Source organism: Agelaius tricolor, unplaced genomic scaffold, assembly GCF_023055355.1.
Source record: "Agelaius tricolor isolate 1412-34295 unplaced genomic scaffold, bAgeTri1.0.p SCAF_114, whole genome shotgun sequence".
NCBI classification, from domain to species: domain Eukaryota; kingdom Metazoa; phylum Chordata; class Aves; order Passeriformes; family Icteridae; genus Agelaius; species Agelaius tricolor.
In genome coordinates, this window is record NW_027269374.1 from 277,425 (window position 1) to 298,933 (window position 21,509).

General features: G+C 50.3%; 1 protein-coding gene and 1 long non-coding RNA gene across 11 annotated transcripts; one reads left to right on the plus strand and one right to left on the minus strand.

Annotated features, from left to right (window-relative positions):
* Positions 1-211: 211 nt before the first annotated feature.
* On the plus strand, positions 212-2,235 carry LOC139586352 (uncharacterized). Of its 4 annotated transcripts, XR_011677715.1 has the most exons (5): positions 212-345; positions 608-799; positions 902-1,081; positions 1,366-1,546; positions 2,107-2,235. It is a non-coding gene; the product is annotated as an uncharacterized lncRNA (long non-coding RNA). The 4 variants fall into 4 exon arrangements; XR_011677714.1 differs by lacking the exon at positions 608-799 and having other exon boundaries at positions 240-345; positions 800-1,081; XR_011677717.1 differs by lacking the exons at positions 608-799; positions 2,107-2,235 and having other exon boundaries at positions 240-345; positions 800-1,036; positions 1,321-1,427.
* On the minus strand, positions 227-19,614 carry IKZF4 (IKAROS family zinc finger 4). Of its 7 annotated transcripts, XM_071419647.1 has the most exons (8): positions 19,380-19,614; positions 16,023-16,190; positions 13,915-14,046; positions 8,522-8,647; positions 2,152-3,093; positions 1,476-1,886; positions 1,137-1,177; positions 991-1,046 (listed from the first exon to the last, which is right to left on the minus strand). In XM_071419647.1, exons 1-5 carry the CDS (start codon positions 19,597-19,599, stop codon positions 2,396-2,398), a joined length of 1,344 nt encoding a protein of 447 aa, XP_071275748.1. In that variant the 5' UTR covers positions 19,600-19,614; the 3' UTR covers positions 991-1,046; positions 1,137-1,177; positions 1,476-1,886; positions 2,152-2,395. The 7 variants fall into 7 exon arrangements, with proteins under 7 accessions (XP_071275749.1, XP_071275748.1, XP_071275747.1 ...); XM_071419646.1 differs by having other exon boundaries at positions 991-1,227; positions 1,513-1,886; XM_071419644.1 differs by having other exon boundaries at positions 991-1,177.
* Between the last annotated feature and the right edge of the window lie 1,895 nt (positions 19,615-21,509).

A 21,509-nucleotide genomic window follows, 5' to 3' on the forward strand; every position in this document is an offset into this window, starting at 1 on the left:
TTTTGGGGAAAAAAATGGGAATTTGAGGTGGGGGGATTTTTTTTTTCCAACCTCATATTTTTGTGTTTGGGAGGGGAAAATTGGGATGAAATCAGGAAATTTGAGGCAGGAAAAGGGAATTTTTCCCACCTCATATTTTGTGTTTTCTGAGCATGATTTAGGAAGGGAAAATTGGGGTGAAATCAGGAAAATTGGAGGCAGAAGGGAGGGGATTTTCCTACCTCATATTTTGCATTTCTCAAGCACAATTTAGAAGGGAAAATCGGGGTGAAATCAGGAAATTGCAGGCAGGAAAGGGAGGTTTTCCCACCTCATATTTTGTGTTTCCTGAGCACAATTTCAGAGGTGAAAATCAGAGAACTGGAGGCAGGAAGGGGGGGGATTTTCCAACCTCACATTTCCTGTTTTCGGAGGGGAAAATTGGGGTGAAAATTGGGGTGAAATCAGGAAATTGGAGGCAGAAAAGGGGGCATTTCCCCACCTCCCATTTTGCGTTTCTGAGCACGATTTCAGAGGTGAAAATCGGGGGGAAAATCGGAAATTAGAGGCAGGAAATGGGGCGGTTTTCCCCACCTCCCATTTTGTGTTTCTGAGCACAATTTAGGAGGTGAAAATTGGGGTGAAATCGGGGTAAAATCAGGAAATTAGAGGCAGGAAATGGGGCATTTCCCCACCTCCCATTTTGTGTTTCTGAGCACAATTTCAGAGGTGAAAATCGGGGTAAAATCAGGAAATTTGAGGCAGGAAATGGGGGCGTTTCCCCACCTCCCATTTTGCGTTTCTGAGCACAATTTCAGAGGTGAAAATCGGGGTGAAATTGGGGTAAAATGAGGAAATTAGAGGCAGGAAAAGGGGGCATTTCCCCACCTCACATCTTGTGTTTCTGAGCACAATTTCAGAGGTGAAATTCGGAAATTGGAGGCAGGAAAAGGGGGCATTTCCCCACCTCATATTTTGTGTTTCTGAGCACAATTTAGGAGGTGAAAATTGGGGTAAAATCGGGGTAAAATCAGAAAATTTGAGGCAGGAAAGGGAGGTTTTCCCACCTCCCATTTTGCGTTTCCCGAGCACAATTTCAGAGGTGAAAATCGGGGGGAAAATCGGAAATGAGAGGCAGAAAAGGGGCATTTCCCCACCGCCCATTTTGTGTTTCTGAGCACAATTTCAGAGGTGAAAACTGGGCTGAAAATCGGAAATTTGAGGCAGGAAAAGGGGGCGTTTCCCCACCTCATATTTTGTGCTTCCCAAGCACAATTTTGGAGGGGAAAATCGGGGCGAAAATCGGGGTGAAATCAGAAAATTTGAGGCAAGAAGGGGGAGATTTTCCCCACCTCCCATCTTGCGTTTCCGAGCACAATTTCAGAGGTGAAATTCGGAAACGAGAGGCTGGAAAAGGGGGCATTTCCCCACCTCCCATCTTGTGTTTCCCAAGCACAATTTCAGAGGTGAAAACTGGGGTAAAATCGGGGTAAAACCAGGAAATGAGAGGCAGAAAAGGGGGCGTTTCCCCACCTCCCATTTTGTGTTTCTGAGCACAATTTCAGAGGTGAAAATCGGGGTAAAATCAGGAAACTGGAGGCAGAAAAGGGGCCTTTCCCCACCTCCCATTTCGCATTTCCGAGCACAATTTCAGAGGTGAAAACTGGGCTGAAAATCGGAAATTTGAGGCAGGAAAAGGGGGCATTTCCCCACCTCACATCTTGTGTTTCTGAGCACAATTTCAGAGGTGAAAACTGGGGTAAAATCGGGGTAAAATCAGGAAATTAGAGGCAGAAAAGGGGGCATTTGTTTCCCCACCTCCCATCTTGCGTTTCTGAGCACAATTTCAGAGGTGAAATTCGGGGTAAAACCAGGAAATTTGAGGCAGAAAAAGGGCCTTTCCCCACCTCATATTTTGTGTTTCTGAGCACAATTTAGGAGGTGAAAATCGGGGTAAAATCAGGAAATTTGAGGCAGGAAATGGGGCGGTTTTCCCCACCTCCCATTTCGCATTTCCCAAGCACAATTTCAGAGGTGAAAATCGGGGTAAAACCGGGAAATGAGAGGCAGGAAATGGGGCGGTTTTCCCCACCTCACATCTTGTGTTTCCTAAGCACAATTTCAGAGGTGAAATTCGGAAATGAGAGGCAGGAAAAGGGGGCGTTTCCCCACCTCCCATTTTGCATTTCCCAAGCACAATTTCAGAGGTGAAAATCAGGAAATTGGAGGCAGGAAGGGGGGGATTTTCCCACATCCCATTTTGCGTTTTCGGAGGGGAAAATCGGGGTGAAATTCAGGAAATTGGAGGCAGGAAAAGGGGGCATTTCCCCACCTCCCACCTTGCGTTTCTGAGCACAATTTCAGAGGTGGAAATTCGGAAACGAGAGGCAGGAAAGGGGCCGTCCGTTCCCCCAGCTCACACCTTGTGCTCGCCGCGCACGATGTGCGAGGAGAACTCGTAGCGGTCCTGGCTGCGGTGGCCGCAGATGTTGCACTCCAGAGGGTCCCTGAAGCCGTGGCAGCCCATGTGGATGGTGAACATGACGTGGTCCAGGAAGAGCACCCGGCAGTGCTCGCAGCAGAAGGCGCGCAGCTGCTCCCCGTCCTCGTTGAGCACCCTCAGGGCCTCCTTGGGGAAGCACCGCGCCGCCCCCTCCTGCTCCTCCTTGGGCTCCTCCTTGGCGTAAGCGGGGCTGTGGCGGCTGCTGCCGCCGCCCGCTCGCTCCTCCTGGATGCTCTCGGTGTCCGTGGAGTCCTGGCAGCCGTTGGACGGGGACGCCGCGGTCTCACCGGCACCGGCGCGGCTGCGGAAAATCACCGGGATGCCCTCGGCGCCGTCCTCGGAGGAATCGCGGCCCCGCGGCAGCTCGAGGCGGGCGGGCAGCGCCTGGATCTGCGTGTACACGGAGCTGATGACCGGCGTGACCTCGGTGATGCAGTTGGTGGCCAGGCGGAGCGGGCGCAGAGGGTCCCCGGCGCCCAGCAGGGACAGGGGCCCGGCGTAGGGAGGGTCCAGGGCGTGCCCGCGGGCAGGAACCACCTCCACGTCCTTGTCGAAAGCGGGGCTGACATCGAAGGGCAGCTCCGAGAGGGCGAAGCGCATCTGCTTCTCGCCTGAGGGGGGTTAGGAAAGAGAAACCGTGAAAATTCTGTGGCGCTGCTTTTGTGAGGAGATCTGGGTGTCAGGGGTGCTCAAACCAAACCTGACTCCCAGCTCATCATTCGGGATGAAAATGGTTTTATTTTCTATCGTTTTGTGGCTTTTGTGTGAATTATTAAACTGATTTTGTTCTATTGTGTTTGTAGATTCCAGCCAAGCTTGGCTCCCCCTTCAATTTTGCCCATAGTTTCTCTTTATGATTATACAATAATTATGTTTAATTACTAAACGTTCATCACTTCTACCAATTCTATCGTTTCTCTGCTTAGGCAGGTGCAGGGATCTGAAAAAACACAAAGCCCGACGTTTTCAGAGCCCGAGAATTAACATAAAATGAACATTGTCCAGGGCACCGCTATCAGGGTGGGGAGAGGGACACCCCGAAATCAGAGAGAGGGGATGGGGACACCCCAGAATCAGAGAGAGGAGTTGGGGACACCCCAGAATCAGGGAGATGGGATGAGAGCACCCCAGAATCAGAGAGAGGAGTTGGGGACACCCCGGAATCAGAGAGAGGGGTTGGGGGCATCCTAAAGTCAGAGAGAGGAGTTGGGGACACCCTCAGGGCACCCCAAAATGAGAGAGAGGGGATGGGGGCACCCCAGAATCACGGAGAGGGAGTGGGGACATCCTAAAGTCAAAGAGAGGGAATGGGGACACCCCGAAATCAGAGAGAGGGGATGAGAGCACCCCAGAATCAGAGAGAGGGAGAGGGGACATCCTAAAGTCAGAGAGAGGAGTTGGGGACACCCTCAGGACACCCCGAAATAAGAGGGGCTGGGGACATCTTCAGGGCACCCCAAAATGAGAGACAGGGAGTGGGGGCACCCCGAAATCAAAGAGAGGGAATGGGGACACCCCAGAATCAGAGAGAGGAGTTGGGGACACCCCGAAATCAGAGAGAGGGAGTGGGGTGGAACAGGGACACCCTGGAATCAGAGAGAGGGAGAGGGGACATCCTAAAGTCAAAGAGAGGGGCTGGGGACACCCCAAAGTCAAGAGAGAGGAGTTGGGGACACCCCGGAATCAGAGAGAGGGAGTGGGGACACCCTGAAATCAGAGAGACAGAGTGGGGACACCCCAGAATCAGGGAGAGGGAGTGGGGACACCCCAAAGTCAGAGAGAGGGGTTGAGGACAGCCTCAGGGCACCCCAAAATCAGAGAGAAGGGCTGGGGACACCTTCAGGGCACCCCAAAATGAGAGAGAGGTGATGAGAGCACCCCGGAATCAGAGAGAGGAGTTGGGGACACCCTAAAGTCAGAGAGAGGGAGTGGGGACACTCTCAGGGCACCCCAAAATCAGAAAGAGGGAGTGGGGTGGGATAGGGACACCCTGAAATCAGAGAGAGGGAGTGGGGACACCCCAGAATCAGGGAGAGGGGTTGGGGACACCTCAAAATCAGAGAGAGGGAATGGGGGCACCCTGAAATCAGAGAGAGGGAATGGGGACACCTTCAGGGCACCCCGAAATGAGAGAGAGGGGTTGGGGACACCCCAAAGTCAGAGAGAGGAGTTGGGGACACCCTCAGGAGACCCCGAAATCAGAAAGAGGGGTTGGGGACACCCCGGAATAAGAGAGAGGGAGTGGGGACACCCTCAGGGCACCCCAAAATCAGAGAGAGGGAGTGGGGACACCCTCAGGGCACCCCAAAATCAGAGAGAGGGAGTGGGGTGGGATAGAGACACCTTGAAATCAGAGAGGGAGTGGAGACACCTCAAAGTCAAAGATAAGGGTTGGGGACACCTCGAAATCAGGGAGAGGGAATGGGGGACACCCTGAAATCAGAGAGAGGAGTTGGGGACACCCCGAAATCAAACAGAGGGAGTGGGGACACCCCAAAGTCAGAGAGAGGAGTTGGGGACACCCTCAGGACACCCCAAAATGGGAGAGAGGGAGTGGGGTGGGATAGGGACACCCTGAGATCAGAGAGACGGAGTGGGGACACCCCAAAGTCACAGAGAGAGGGGTTGGGGACACCCTCAGGGCACCCCGAAATGAGAGAGAAGGGCATGGGGTGAGATGAGGGCACCCCAAAATCACTGAGAGAGGGCTTGGAGTGGGATGAGGGCACCCCAAAATCACTGAGAGGGGTTGGAGACACTCTAAAGTCACTGAGAGAGAGGTCAGGGCACCCCAAAATCAGAGAGAGGGCTTGGGGTGGGATAGAGACACCCTGAAATCAGAGAGAGGGGTTGGGGACACCCTCAGGGCACCCCAAAATCAGAGAGAAGGGCATGGGGTGAGATGAGGGCACCCCAAAATCACTGAGAGAGGGCTTGGAGCAGGATGAGGGCACCCCAAAATCACTGAGAGGGGTTGGGGACACCCTCAGGACACCCCGAAATCACTGAGAGAGGGGTTGGGGACACCCTCAGAGCACCCTAAAAACAGAGAGAGGGGTTGGGGACACCCTCAGGACACCCCAAAATCACTGAAAGGGGTTGGGGACACCCTCAGGACACCCCAAAATCACTGAAAGGGGTTGGGGACACCCTCAGGACACCCCAAAATCACAGAGAGGGCTTGGGGTGGGACGAGGACACCCAAAGATGTGATTTTTTTAAATTTGAGGGTGTTTTGTTAATTTGAGTGGCTTCTTTTAATTTAAGGGGTTCATTTCTATTTCCAGGGGAGAAATTTTGAATTTGAGGAGGTTTTGTTAATTTGACAGGGTTTTTTTTGGTAATTTGAGAAGTTTTTAATTTGAGAAGTATTTTTCTTTTGAGGGGTTTGTCTTTAAATCAAGTTTTTTTTGTTTTTAATTTGAAGGCAGAATTCTTTAATTTGAGGGGTTAATTTTTGAATTTGAGGGGTTAATTTTTGAATTTGAGGGGTTAATTTTTGAATTTGAGGGGTTTTTTGTTAATTTGAGGAATATTTTGTTTATCTGAGCCAGTTATTTATTAATTTGAGGAGGTTTGTTGTTAATTTGAGGCCCATTTGAAGGCCTTTGTGTGCAGGGATTCCCTTTCCTGCCCCACATCTCCCAGGGGGAATTTTTCCAACTTTTTCAGTTTTTACCCCCAAATTTCTGGGGCTTGGAGCATTTCCTCTGGGTTTTTCATTAATTTAAGTGTTTTTTTGGTTAACTTTGCTGATATTTTTTCATTTGAAGGGGTTTTCTTCAGTGTGAGGGGAAATTCCTTTAATTAAAGCTTTTTTTAAAAAATGAGTTGCTTTCCTTTTGATTTGAATTTATATTTTTCAGCTCGAGCTGTTTTTTTGTTAATTTGAGGAGTTTTTTGTTAATTTGCAGGTATTTTTTTCATTTAAGGGTTTTTTTTTTAGTGTGAGGGGAAATTTCTTTAATTAAAGGGTTTTTTAAAAAATCAGTTGCTTTTCTTTTAGCTTGAATTTATATTTTTCAATTTGAGCAGGTTTTTTTGTTAATTCGAGGCCTTTGTGGGGGATTTAAGGAGTTTTCTTGAAATGTGAGGGGAAAATTCTTACATTAATTTTTTTTGTTGTTGTTTTTTTAAAGAGATGCTTTTAATTTGAATATATCTTTCAATTTGACCCTTTTTTTGTTAATTTGAGACCCATTTTGAGGCTTTTCTGTGGGGATTCCACTCCCCCCTCACACCCGGCCGTCCCTGAGGCCGCCCCTCACTTCCCGCCGAGGGAATTTTTTCCATTTTCCCATCATTTCCATCCTTTCCTTACCCACAAATTTCTGCGGCTTGGAGCATTTCCTCTGTGTTTTTTGTTGATTTGAGGATTTTTTTGGTTAATTTACGGGTATTTTTACATTTAAGGGTTTTTTTTTTTTAAATGTGAGGGGAAATTTCTTTAATTAAAGTTTTTTTTTTAAGAATTACTTGCTTTTCTTTTAATTTGATATTATATTTTTCAATTTAAGCCGTTTTTTTCTTAATTTGAAGCTTTTGTGTGGGGATTCCCCTTCCCGCGCCGCTCCCCCCCCCCCTCACACCCGGCCGTTCCTGAGGCCGCCCCTCACTTCCCGCCGAGGGAATTTTTTCCATTTTCCCATAATTTCCATCCTTTCCTTACTCACAAATTTCTGCGGCTTGGAGCATTTCCTCCGTGTTTTTGTTGATTTGAGGATTTTTTTTGGTTAATTTACGGGTATTTTTTTCATGTAAGCGTTTTGTTTTTTTTTAATGTGAGGGGAAATTTTAATTATTTTTTTAAATGAGTTGTTTTTCTTTTAATTTGACTTTATATTTTTCAATTTAAGCTGTTTTTTCCTTAATTTGAAGCTTTTGTGAGGGGATTCCCCTTCCTGCGCCGCTCCCCCCCCCCCCCCCCCCCCCCACCCGGCCGTTCCTGAGGCCGCCCCTCACTTCCCGCCGAGGGAATTTTTTCCATTTTCCCATCATTTCCATCCTTTCCTTACCCACAAATTTCTGCGGCTTGGAGCATTTCCTCTGTGTTTTTGTTGATTTGAGGAAATTTTTTTTTGGTTAATTTACGGGTATTTTTTTCATGTAAGCGGTTATTTTTTTTTTTTTAATGTGAGGGGAAATTTTAATTTTTTTTTTAATGAGTTGCTTTTAATTTGACTTTATATTTTTCTATTTGAACTGTTTTTGGTTAATTTGAGGCTTTTGTGTGGGGATTCCCCTTCCCGCGCCGCTCCCCCCCCACCTCACACCCGGCCGTCCCTGAGGCCGCCCCTCACTTCCCGCCGAGGGAATTTTTTCCATTTTCCCATCATTTCCATCTTTTCCTTACCCACAAATTTCTGCGGCTTGGAGCGTTTCCTCCGTATTTTTGTTGATTTGAGGATTTTTTTGGTTAATTTGCTGGTATTTTTACATTTAAGGGTTTTTTTTTTTTAAATGTGAGGGGAAATTTCTTTAATTAAAGGGCTTTTTTAAGAATTACTTGCTTTTCTTTTAATTTGATATTATATTTTTCAATTTAAGCTGTTTTTTCCTTAATTTGAAGCTTTTGTGAGGGGATTCCCCTTCCCGCGCCGCTCCCCCCCCTCCTCACACCCGGCCATCCCTGAGGCCGCCCCTCACTTCCCGCCGAGGGAATTTTTTCCATTTTCCCATCATTTCCATCCTTTCTTTACCCACAAATTTCTGCGGCTTGGAGCATTTCCTCTGTGTTTTTGTTGATTTGAGGAAATTTTTTTTTGGTTAATTTACGGGTATTTTTTTCATGTAAGCGGTTATTTTTTTTTTTTTTTAATGTGAGGGGAAATTTTAATTTTTTTTTTAATGAGTTGCTTTTAATTTGACTTTATATTTTTCTATTTGAACTGTTTTTTGTTAATTTGAGGCTTTTGTGAGGGGATTCCCCTTCCCGCGCCGCTCCCCCCCCACCTCACACCCGGCCGTCCCTGAGGCCGCCCCTCACTTCCCGCCGAGGGAATTTTTTCCATTTTCCCATCATTTCCATCTTTTCCTTACCCACAAATTTCTGCGGCGTGGATCGTTTCCTCTTGGTGAAGCTCCCTGCCAACCGCTCGATAAAGGTGGGGCGCTCAGGGTGCAGCAACGCCTCGGGCACCATGTCCAGCTCCCGGATTTCCTCTCCTGCAGAACGCAAACAAAGAAAAAAAAAAAAAAAAAAAAAAAAAAAAAAAAAAAAAAAAAAAAAAAATCCCGGGATGAGCGGGGCGGGAGCTGCGGGCTGGGAGGGCCCCTGGGAGCGGCTGCCGGAGCCCGAGCTTACCCCGTGCGTGTCCCCGCGGCTCCCGGATCCCTCCTGCTTCCAGCGGGGCCCCGCTCCTGCCGCGGTGAGGGGGGGAGAGGAGGCGGCTTCAGGCCTGCGATTGTTCCGCCGGCCCCGCCATGGCCCCCGGGGGAAAAGCGGCTGGGGATGGGGCCTGAGCTGGGGGTGGGCACTGAGCTTAAAAATTCTGCCGGGGAATGGGCACGGAGTGTAAAAATCCGGGTTGGGAATGGCCCCTGAGCCCGGGGATTCCGGCTGGGGATGGTCACTGGTGCCGGAAATGCTGCTCTGAAATGGCCCCTGGATTCCAATCGGGAATGGGCCCTGATCCGAAAAATCCTGGTCAGGAATGGGCCCTGATGCTAAAAATCCTGGTCAGGAACAGTCCCTGATCCTAAAAATCCTGCTCAGGAATGGCCCTGATCCTAAAAATCCTGCTCAGGAATGGGCCCTGATCCCAGAAATCCTGGTCAGGAATGGGCCCTGATATTAAAAATCCTGCTCAGGAATGGGCCCTGATATTAAAAATCCTGGTCAGGAATGGGCCCTGATCCTAAAAATCCTGGTCAGGAATGGGCCCTGATCCTAAAAATCCTGCTCTGAAATGGCCCCTGGATTCCAATCGGGAATGGGCCCTGATCCTAAAAATCCTGGTCCCAAAAAATCCTGGTCTGGAATGGCCCCTGAGACAGGGGATTGTGGTCAGGAATGGTCACTGATCCCAGAAATCCTGCTCGGGAATGGTCCCTGATCCTAAAAATCCTGGTCAGGAATAGTTCCTGATCCTAAAAATCCTGGTCAGGAATGAGCCCTGATATTAAAAATCTTGGTCTGGAATGGGCCCTGATCCTAAAAATCCTGCTCTGAAATGAATGCTGGACCAGGGGATTCTGGTCAGGACTGGGCCCTGATCCTAAAAATCCCAATCAGGAATGGGCCCTGATCCTGGGAATCCCAGTGGGGAATGTTCCCAAAAATCCCACTCTGAAATGGGCCCTGATCCTGGGAATCCCAATTTGGGATATTCCCAAAAATCCTGCTCTGAAATGGCCCCTAATCCTCAAAATCCCAGTGGGGAATGTTCCCAAAAATCCCACTCTGAAATGGGCCCTGATCCGGGGAACCCCAATTTGGGATATTCCCAAAAATCCTGCTCTGAAATGGGCCCTGATCCTGGGAATTCCAATGGGGAATATTCCCAAAAATCCTGCTTTGAAATGGGCCCTGGTCCTGGGAATCCCAATGGGGAATATTCCCAAAAATCCCACTCTGAAATGGGCCCTGATCCTGGGAATCCCAATGGGGAATATTCCCAAAAATCCTGCTTTGAAATGGGCCCTGGTCCTGGGAATCCCAATTTGGGATATTCCCAAAAATCCCAATTTTTGGGATTTTTGCTCTGAAACGGGCCCTGATCCTAAATATCCCAGTGGTTCCAGAGGCCCGGGAATGCCCCAATTTTGGCTTTTTCCAGGAAAATTCTGCTTTCCTGCAGCTCCCAAGGCTGGAAAAGGCTCTGGGAAGTTCTGGGAATGGGGGATTGGCCTCAGGGATTTGGGATCTGCTGTGGGGTCACGGCACCGGGAGCACGATCCCAACACTTCCCAAACCTTCCCAGGGATTTGGGGTCACATTCCCAAACATTCCCAGGGATTTGGGGTCACATTCCCAAACCTTCCCAGGGATTTGGGGTCACATTCCCAAACATTCCCATGGATTTGGGGTCACATTCCCAAACATTTCCATGGGTTTGGGGTCACATTCCCAGACATTTCCATGGGTTTGGGGTCACATTCCCAAACATTTCCATGGGTTTGGGGTCACATTCCCAAACCTTCCCAGGGATTTGGGGTCACATTCCCAAACATTTCCATGGGTTTGGGGTCACATTCCCAAACCTTCCCAGGGATTTGGGGTCACATTCCCAAACATTTCCATGGGTTTGGGGTCACATTCCCAAACCTTCCCAGGGATTTGGGGTCACATTCCCAAACATTTCCATGGGTTTGGGGTCACATTCCCAAACATTGCCAGGGATTTGGGGTCACATTCCCAAACCTTCCCAGGGATTTGGGGTCACATTCCCAAACATTTCCATGGGTTTGGGGTCACATTCCCAAACATTTCCATGGATTTGGGGTCACATTCCCGACCCTTTCCCAGGGATTTGGGGTCACATTCCCAACCCAGTTCTGGTCCCCAGGGGTTTGGGATCCGGGATTTTCCTGGGATTTTCCTGGGGTTTCTTCAGGATTTTCCCAGGATTTCTTCAGGATTTTTCATTGATTTCCCTGGGAATTTTCCAGGATTTCCCTGCGATTTTCCCAGGATTTCTTCAGGATTTTTCATTGATTTCCCTGGGAATTTTCCAGGATTTCCCTGGGACTTTTACCAGAATTTCTTCAGGATTTTTCCAGGATTTCCCTGGGATTTTCCCAGAATTTCTTTGGGATTTCCCTGGGAATTTTCCAGGATTTTCCTGGGATTTTCCCGGGGTTTCTTCAGGATTTTTCCAGGATTTCCCTGGGATTTTTCCAGGATTTCCCTAGAATTTCTTCAGGATTTTCCTGGGATTTTCCCGGGGTTTTTTCAGGATTTTTCATTGATTTCCCTGGGATTTTTCCAGGATTTCCCTGGGATTTTCCCAGAATTTCTTTGGGATTTCCCTGGGAATTTTCCAGGATTTTCCTGGGATTTTCCCAGGATTTCTTCAGGATTTTTCATTGATTTCCCTGGGATTTTTCCAGGATTTCCCTGGGAATTTTCCAGGATTTTCCTGGGATTTTCCCAGGATTTCTTCCAGATTTTTCGTTGATTTTTTTCTGAGATTTTTCCAGGATTTCCCTGGGATTTTTCCGGGATTTTCCAGCATTTCCAGACCCACCTGTTTGTGCAGGGTTTTCCATTGGAGGCTCCTTCATCCGTGGATTTGGGATCCCAATTCCCCATTCCCACCCCATTCCCTGTCCCTGGGGGTTTGGGATCTGGGATTTTTGTGGGATTTTCCTTGGATTTTTCCACGATTTTTTCGTGATTTCTCTGGGATTTTTCTGTGATTTTTCCCTGGGATTTTTGTGGGATTTTCCTGGGATTTTCTTGGTATTTTCTTGGGATTTCTCCGGGATTTTTCTGTGATTTTTCCAGGACTTTTCCTGGATTTTGGTGGGATTTTTGTGGGATTTTTCCATGATTTTCCTGGGATTTTCCCAGTATTTCTCTTGGATTTCTCCAGGATTTTCCTGGAATTTTTCTGTGATTTTCCCAGGACTTTTCCCGGATTTTTGTGGGATTTTCCTGGGATTTCTCTGGGATTTCTCCAGGATTTTCCCGGGATTTTCCTGTGATTTTCCCATGATTTCTCTGGGATTTTCCTGGAATTTTTCTGGGATTTTTCCAGGATACCCAGACCCACCTGTCTGTGCAGGGCTGTCCCTCTGCAGCACTCCCTGTGCCTGTGGATTTGGGATCCCAATTCCCCATTCCCAGTCCCTGGGGCTTTGAGATCTGGAATTTTCCCGCATTTTCCCGGATTTTTGTGGGATTTTTGTGGGGTTTTTGTGGTGTTTTCCCAGACCCACCTGTCTGTGCAGGGCTGTCCCTCTGCAGGAAGCCGTGGCAGCGCTCCCTGTGCCCGTGGATTTGGGATCCCAATTCCCCATTCCCAGTCCCTGGGGGTTTGGGATTTGAGATTTTTGTGGGATTTTCCTGGGATTTCTCCAGGATTTTCCCGGAATTTTTCTGTGATTTTTCCAGGACTTTTCCCAGGACTTTTCCCAGATTTTTGTGGGATTTTTGTGGGATTTTCCTGGAATTTTTCTGTGATTTTTCCAGGACTTTTCCCGGAATTTTTCTGTGATTTTTCCAGGACTTTTCCCAGATTTTTGTGAGGTTTTTGTGGGGTTTTCCCAGACCCACCTGTCTGTGCAGGGCTCTCCCTCTGCAGCGCTCCCTGTGCCCGTGGATTTGGGATCCCAATTCCTCATTCCCAGTCCCTGGGGCTTTGAGATCTGGAATTTTTGTGGAATTTTTCCAGGATTTTCTTGGTATTTTCTCAGAATTTCTCTGGGATTTCTCCGGGATTTTTCTGTGATTTTTCCAGGACTTTTCCCAGAATTTTTCTGTGATTTTTCCAGGACTTTTCCCGGATTTTTCTGTGATTTTTCCAGGACTTTTCCCGGATTTTTGTGGGATTTTTCCAGGACTTTTCCAGGATTTTTGTGGTGTTTTCCCAGACCCACCTGTCTGTGCAGGGCTCTCCCTCTGCAGCGCTCCCTGTGCCCGTGGATTTGGGATCCCAATTCCCCATTCCCTGTCCCTGGGGCTTTGGGATCTGGAATTTTTGTGGGATTTTTCCAGGGATTTCCCTGGGATTTTCTCGGTATTTCTCCGGGATTTTCCTGGAATTTTTCTGTGATTTTTCCAGGACTTTTCCCGGATTTTTGTGCGATTTTTGTGGGATTTTCCTGGGATTTTTCTGGGATTTCTCTGGGATTTCTCCGGGATTTTCCTGGGATCTTCCTGGGATTTTCCCATGATTTCTCCAGGATTTTCCTGGGATTTTCCTGGGATTTTCCCATGATTTCTCCAGGATTTTTCTGGGATTTTTCCAGGATTCCCAGACCCACCTGTCTGTGCAGGGCTCTCCCTCTGCAGCGCTCCCTGTGCCCGTGGATTTGGGATCCCAATTCCCTATTCCCAGTCCCTGGGGGTTTGAGATCAGGAATTTTCCCACATTTTCCAGGATTTTCCAGGATTTTTGTGGGATTTTTTGTGGTGTTTTCCCAGACCCACCTGTCTGTGCAGGGCTGTCCCTCTGCAGGAAGCCGTGGCAGCGCTCCCTGTGCCCGTGGATTTGGGATCCCAATTCCCCATTCCCAGTCCCTGGGGATTTGGGATTTGAGGTTTTTGTGGGATTTTCCTGGGATTTCTCCAGGATTTTCCCGGAATTTTTCTGTGATTTTTCCAGGACTTTTCCCAGGACTTTTCCCAGATTTTTGTGGGATTTTTGTGGGATTTTCCTGGAATTTTTCTGTGATTTTTCCAGGACTTTTCCCGGAATTTTTCTGTGATTTTTCCAGGACTTTTCCCAGATTTTTGTGGGATTTTTGTGGTGTTTTCCCAGACCCACCTGTCTGTGCAGGGCTGTCCCTCTGCAGGAAGCCGTGGCAGCGCTCCCTGTGCTCCTCCAGGCTGCTCTGCTGTTTGTAGCTGCGGCCACACGAGCTGCACTTGTAGGGTTTGCCCACGGTCGGGGAGGAAACTGGGGAAAAACAGGGCATGGGATCAGGATTTGGGGTTTGGAAATCAGGATTTGGGATTTGGAAATCAGGATTTGGGATTTGGGATGTGGGATTTGGGATTTGGAAATCAGGATTTGGGATTTGGGATTTGGGATGTGGGATTTGGGACCCAGGGTCTCCCAGTGTGAGCTGCACCTGTAGGGTTTGCCCACAGCTGGGGATGAGAATGGCAACAGGGAAAGGGACATGGGATGAGGATTTGGGATTTGGAAATCAGGATTTGGGATTTGGAAATCAGGATTTGGGATTTGGGATGTGGGATTTGGGATTTGGAAATCAGGATTTGGGATTTGGGATTTGGAAGTCAGGATTTGGGGTTTGGAAATCAGGATTTGGGATTTGGGATTTGGGACCCAGGGTCTCCCAGTGTGAGCTGCACCTGTAGGGTTTGCCCACGGTCGGGGAGAAAATGGGGAATGGGAATGGGGAAAGGACATGGGATGAGGATTTGGGATTTGGAAATCAGGATTTGGGATTTGGGATCTGGGATTTGGAGAACTGCATTTCTTTAGGATTTCCCCTCCCGTTTCCCACTGCTCTCCACCCTTGGAAAAACCCAAGAATTCCCCTGTGAAGCCCAAGAAACCACCCTGAACCAACAGTGGGACCCCTTCCCACCAAAGCACGGCCGTTATCCCCCATTCCCAACATTCCCAACATCCCCAACATTCCCAACATTCCCAACATCCCCAACCCCACTCCCAACCCCAATCCCCAACATTCCCAACATTCCCAACCCCATTCCCATCATCCCCACCATCCCCAACCCATCCCAAACATTCCCAACCCCTTTCCCAACATCCCCAACCCCATTCCCAACCCATCCTCACCATCCCCAACATTCCCAACATCCCCTACCCCATTCCCACCATTCCCAACCCCATACCCAACCCCATCCTCACCATCCCAAATCCAATCCCAAACATTCCCAACCCCATCCAACCCATTCCCAACCTATCCCCAACATTCCCAACCTATCCCCAACATTCCCAACCCCATTCCCAACATTCTCAACCCCATTCCCAGCACTCCCACCCCATTCCCAACCCATCCCCACCATCCCAAACATTCCTAACCCCATCCCCATCCCCACCCCCATTCCCAACCCACTCCCAACATCCCCAACCCCATCCCCAACCCATTCCCACCATTCTCAACCCCATTCCCAAGCCCATCCAACCCATCCCCAACATCCCCAACCCATCCCCAACATCCCCAACCCCATTCCCACCCCACTCCCAACATTCCCAACTCCATCCTCACCATCCCCAACCCCACTCCCAATATTCCCACCCCATCCCACCCTGTTCCCGGCCTGTTCCCACCCCGTTCCCACCCCATTCCCACCATTCCCAGCCCATTCCCAGCACTCCCACCCTGTTCCCACCATTCCCACCCCATTCCCACCCCATTCCCACCCCATTCCCTGCCTGTTCCCACCCCATTCCCACCCCATCCCCACCATTCCTGCCCCATCCCCACCCCTTCCCCACCTCATTCCCACCATTCCCACCCCATTCCCACCCCGTTCCCACCCCATTCCCACCATTCCCAGCATCCCCACCCCGTTCCCACCCTATCCCCAACCCCACTCCCAGCACTCCCACCCCATTCCCACCATCCCCACCCCATTCCCACCATCCCCATCCCATCCCCACCCCATTCCCACCCCATTCCCACCCCATTCCCACCCCGTTCCCGCCCCGTTCCCGCTGGCCCTCACCGGAGTGTGTGCGCAGGTGCCCGCTGAGGGCGTCGCGGCGCCGGAGCACTCCCATCCCATCCCCACCCCATTCCCACCCCATCCCCACCCCATCCCCACCATCCCCACCCCACTCCCATCCCATTCCCGCCCCATTCCCACCCCATCCCCACCCCGTTCCCACCCCATTCCCACCCCATTCCCACCCCATCCCTGCCCCGTTCCCTCCCTCACCGGAGTGTGTGCGCAGGTGCCCGCTGAGGGCGTCGCGGCGCCGGCAGGCGTAGGAGCAGAAGGGGCACTTGAAGGGTTTCTCCCCCGAGTGCAGCTTGATGTGGCGCAGCAGGTTCCCCTTCTGCGTGAAGGAGGCGCCGCACTGCTGGCACTGGAAGGGCCGTTCTCCTGGAAAAACCCCAAAAAAATCCCAAATTTAACCCCGAATTTAACCATAAACCTGAAAATCCCAAAAGAAAACCCCATAGATTTAACCCCAAATCAGCACTGCTGGCACTGGAAGGGGCGTTCTCCTGGAAATCCCAAAAAACCCCCAAATTTAACCCCAAATTTAACCATAAACCTGCACTGCTGGCACTGGAAGGGCCGTTCTCCTGGAAATCCCAAAAAAATCCCAAATTTAACCCCAAATTTAACCATAAACCTGCACTGCTGGCACTGGAAGGGCCGTTCTCCTGGAAAAACCCCAAAAAAATCCCAAATTTAACCCCAAATTTAACCCCAAATTTAACCATAAACCTGCACTGCTGGCACTGGAAGGGCCGTTCTCCTGGAAAACCCCAAAAAAAACCCCAAATTTAACCCCAAATTTAACCATAAACCTGCACTGCTGGCACTGGAAGGGCCGTTCTCCTGGAAAAACCCCAAAAAAATCCCAAATTTAACCCCAAATTTAACCCCAAATTTAACCATAAACCTGCACTGCTGGCACTGGAAGGGGCATTCTCCTGGAAAACCCCAAAAAAAACCCCAAATTTAACCCCAAATTTAACCATAAACCTGCACTGCTGGCACTGGAAGGGCCGTTCTCCTGAAAACCCCAAAAAAATCCCAAATTTAACCCCAAATTTAACCCCAAACCTGCACTGCTGGCACTGGAAGGGCCGTTCTCCTGGAAAACCCCAAAAAAACCCCAAATTTAACCCCAAACCTGAAAATCCCAAAAGAAAACCCCATAGATTTAACCACAAATCAGCACTGGAAGGGGCGTTCTCCTGAAAACCCCAAAAAAACCCCATAGATTTAACCCCAAATCCACACTGCTGGCAATGGGTCATTCTCCTAAAAAACCCCAAAATTGCCATTTTTTCCTCAAAATTCCCATTTTTTTCCCCATTTTCCCCCATTTTCTCCCCGTTTTCTCACTGCTGTGGCTGCGCTTGTGCACCATGAGCACGTTGGGCCCCATGCAGCCCAAATCCCATTTTTGGCCATTTTCGCCCCGTTTTTTCCCATTTTTTCCCATTTTTTCCCATTTTTGTTGGGTTTTGCCCCATTCCCTCACCGGTGTGGCTGCGCTTGTGCACCATGAGCACGTTGGGCCCAATGCAGCCCAATCCCATTTTTGGCCATTTTCGCCCCGTTTTTTCCCGTTTTTGGCCATTTTCGCCCCATTTTTTCCCCGTTTTTTCCCGTTTTTGGCCATTTTTTCCCTGTTTTTTCCCATTTTTTCCCCGTTTTTTCCCATTTTTCCCATTTCCCCCCATTCCCTCACCACTGTGGCTGCGCTTGTGCACCATGAGCACGTTGGGCCCGATGCAGCCCAATCCCATTTTTGGCCATTTTCGCCCCGTTTTTTCCCATTTTTGGCCATTTTCGCCCCGTTTTTTCCCATTTTTTCCCCGTTTTTCCCCATTTTTGCCCCATTCTCTCACCGGTGTGGCTGCGCTTCTGCACCATGAGCACGTTGGGCCTGATGCAGCCCAAATCCCCATTCCCAGCTCCCATAACCCCCATTTTTTCCCTGTTTTTAGCCATTTTCGCCCCGTTTTCCCCTGTTTTTTCCCATTTCCCCCCATTCCCTCACCGGTGTGGCTGCGCTTGTGCACCATGAGCACGTTGGGCCCGATGCAGCCCAATCCCATTTTTGGCCATTTTCGCCCCGTTTTTTCCCATTTTTGGCCATTTTTTCCCCGTTTTTTTCCCGTTTTTTCCCATTTTTTTCCCTGTCTTTGGCCATTTTCGCCCCATTTTTGCCCCGTTTTTTCCCATTTTTGTTGGGTTTTGCCCCATTCCCTCACCGTGTGGCTGTGCTTGTGCACCATGAGCACGTTGGGCCCAATGCAGCCCAATCCCATTTTTGGCCATTTTCGCCCCGTTTTTCCCCATTTTTTTCCCATTTTTTCCCATTTTCCCCCATTCTCTCACTGCTGTGGCTGTGCTTGTGCACCATGAGCACGTTGGGCCCGATGCAGCCCAATCCCATTTTTGGCCATTTTCACCACGTTTTTTCCCCGTTTTTCCCCATTTATGGCCATTTTCGCCCCGTTTTTTCCCATTTTTTCCCCGTTTTTTCCCATTTTTTCCCATTTTCCCCCCGTTTTTCCCCATTTTTCCCCCATTCCCTCACCGGTGTGGCTGCGCTTGTGCACCATGAGCACGTTGGGCCCGATGCAGCCCAATCCCATTTTTGGCCATTTTCACCCCATTTTTTCCCATTTTTTCCCCGTTTTTTTCCCATTTTTTCCCATTTTTTCCCCGTTTTTTCCCATTTTTGCTGTTTTTCTCACCGGTGTGGCTGCGCTTGTGCACCATGAGCACGTTGGGCCCAATGCAGACCATGCCACACTCTGGAATGACCATTCCAGCTCCCATAACTCCCATTTTCCCCCATTTTTTCCCGTTTTTTCCCATTTTTTCCCATTTTTGTTGGGTTTTCCCCCATTCCCTCACCGGTGTGGCTGCGCTTGTGCACCATGAGCACGTTGGGCCCGATGCAGCCCAATCCCATTTTTGGCCATTTTCACCCCGTTTTTTCCCATTTTTGGCCATTTTCACCCCGTTTTTTCCCATTTTTTCCCCGTTTTTTCCCATTTTTCCCCATTCCCTCACCGGTGTGGCTGCGCTTGTGCACCATGAGCACGTTGGGCCTGATGCAGCCCAAATCCCCATAACTCCCATTTTTGCCCCGTTTTTTCCCATTTTTGACCATTTTTGCCCCGTTTTTTCCCATTTTTTCTCATTTTTTCCCCGTTTTTTTCCCATTTTTGGCCATTTTCACCCCGTTTTTTCCCCCATTTTTTCCATTTTTGCCCCATTCCCTCACCGGTGTGGCTGCGCTTGTGCACCATGAGCACGTTGGGCCCGATGCAGCCCAAATCCCATTTTTGGCCATTTTCGCCCCGTTTTTTCCCATTTTTGGCCATTTTCGCCCCGTCTTTTTTCCCATTTTTTCCCCGTTTTTTCCCATTTTTCCCCGTTTTCTCACCGGTGTGGCTGCGCTTGTGCACCATGAGCACGTTGGGCCCGATGCAGCCCAAATCCCATTTTTGGCCATTTTCGCCCCTTTTTTTCCCATTTTTGGCCATTTTCGCCCCATTTTTTCCCGTTTTTTCCCATTTTCCCCCGTCCCCTCACCGGTGTGGCTGCGCTTGTGCACCATGAGCACGTTGGGCCCGATGCAGACCATGCCGCACACGTCACATTTGAGTTTGCCGTTGGGCAGGCGGATCCCGCCCGGCGAGTGCGGCTCCGGGAAAGGCTCCGGGAAGGGCTCGGGCAGCGGGGACCCCTCCGGGAGCCCCTCCCGGCCCTCCTGGGACAGCGGCCGGCCCTGGGACTCCTCGTCCGAGGACATCTCCACCTTGATGGAATTGGCTGGGAACGGCAAAAACGGGGTCAGGAGAGGGGGAACGGGGTGGGGAGAGGGGGGAGAATGGGGAAAAATGGGATGGGAAATAGGAAAAATGGGGAAAATGGGATGGGGAGGGGAAAAATGGGGTCAGGAGAGGGGAAATGGGGCGGGGAGAGGGGGGAGAATGGGGCAGGAGAGGGGAAAATGGGATGGGGAATGGGGGAAATGCGGAAAATGGGATGGGGAGAGGGGAAATGGGGCAGGGAAAATGGGGCAGGGAATGGGGAAAATGGGGCAGGGAGAGGGGAAATGGGATCAGGGAAAATGGGGTCAGGAGAGGGGAAAATGGGGTGGGGAGAGGGGAGAATGGGATGGGGAGAGGGGAAATGGGGCAGGAGAGGGGAGAATGGTGTGGGGAATGGGGGGAAATGGGGAAAATGGGATGGGGAGAGGGGAAAATGGGAAAAATGGGATTGGGAGACAGGAAATGGGGCAGGGAGAGGGGAAAATGGGGAAAAATGCGATGGGGAGAGGAGAAAATGGGATTGGGAGAGGAAAATGGGGTCAGGAGAGGGGAAAATGGGAAAAATGGGATGGAGAATGGAAAAATGGGATCGGGAGAGGGGAAAATGGGATCAGGAGAGGGAAAATGGGGCAGGAAGAGGGAAAATGGGGCAGGGAAAACGGGGCAGGGAATGGGGAAAATGGGGAAAAATGGATCAGGAGAGGGGAAAATGGGGAAAAATGGGATGGGGAGAAGGGAAAATGGGGCAGGGAGAGGGGAAAATGGGGTGGGGAGAGGGGAGAATGGGATGGGGAATGGGGGGGAATGGGGAAAATGGGGTGGGGAGAGGGGGAAATGGGGAAAATGGGGCAGGGAGAGGGGGAAATGGGATTGGGAGAGGGGAGAATGGGGACAATGGGATCAGGAGAGGGGAAATGGGGCAGGGAAAGGGGAAATGGGGTCAGGAGAGGGGGGACAGGGTGGGGAATGGGGGAAATGGGGAGAAATGGGATGGGGAGGGGGGAAAATGGGGAAAATGGGGTGGGGAGAGGGGAAAATGGGGCAGGGAGAGGGGAAAATGGGGAAAATGGGATGGGGAATGGGAAAATGTGGAAAAATGGGATGGGGAGAGGGGAAATGGGGTGGGGAGGAGGGAAAATGGGGCAGGAGAAGGAAAATGGGGTGGGGAATGGGGGGAAATGGGGAAAATGGGATGGGGAATGGGAAAAATGGGATGGGGAGTGTATAAAATGGGATGGGGAATGGGAAAAATGGGGACAAATGGGATGGGGAGAGGGGAAAATGGGGCAGGTAATGGGGAAAATGGGGCAGGGAAAATGGGGTCAGGAGAGGGAAAAATGAGATGGGGAGAGGGGAAAATGGGGATCAGGAGAGGGGAAAATGGGAAAAATGGGATGGGGAGAGGGGAAATGGGGTCAGGGAAAATGGGGTCAGGAGAGGGGAAATGGGGTGGGGAGAGGGGAAATCGGGTGGGGAGAGGGGGAACGGGGTGGGGAATGGGGGGAGAATGGGGAAAAATGGGGTGGGGAATGGGGGGAAATGGGGAAAATGGGGCAGGGAGAGGGGGGAAATGGGGAAAATGGGATGGGGAGAGGGGGAAAATGGGGTCAGGAGAGGGGGAAATGGGGTGGGGAATGGGGGGAGAATGGGGAAAATGGGGTGGGAAATAGGAAAAATGGGGAAAATGGGATGGGGAGAGGGGGAAATGGGATTGGGAGAGGGGGGAAATGGATTGGGAGAGGGGGAAATGGGGTCAGGAGAGGGGGAACGGGGTGGGGAATGGGGGGAGAATGGGGAAAATGGGGCAGGGAGAGGGGAAATGGGGCAGGGAATGGGGAAAATGGGGTGGGGAGAGGGGAAATGGGGCAGGAGAGGGGAAAAATGGGGA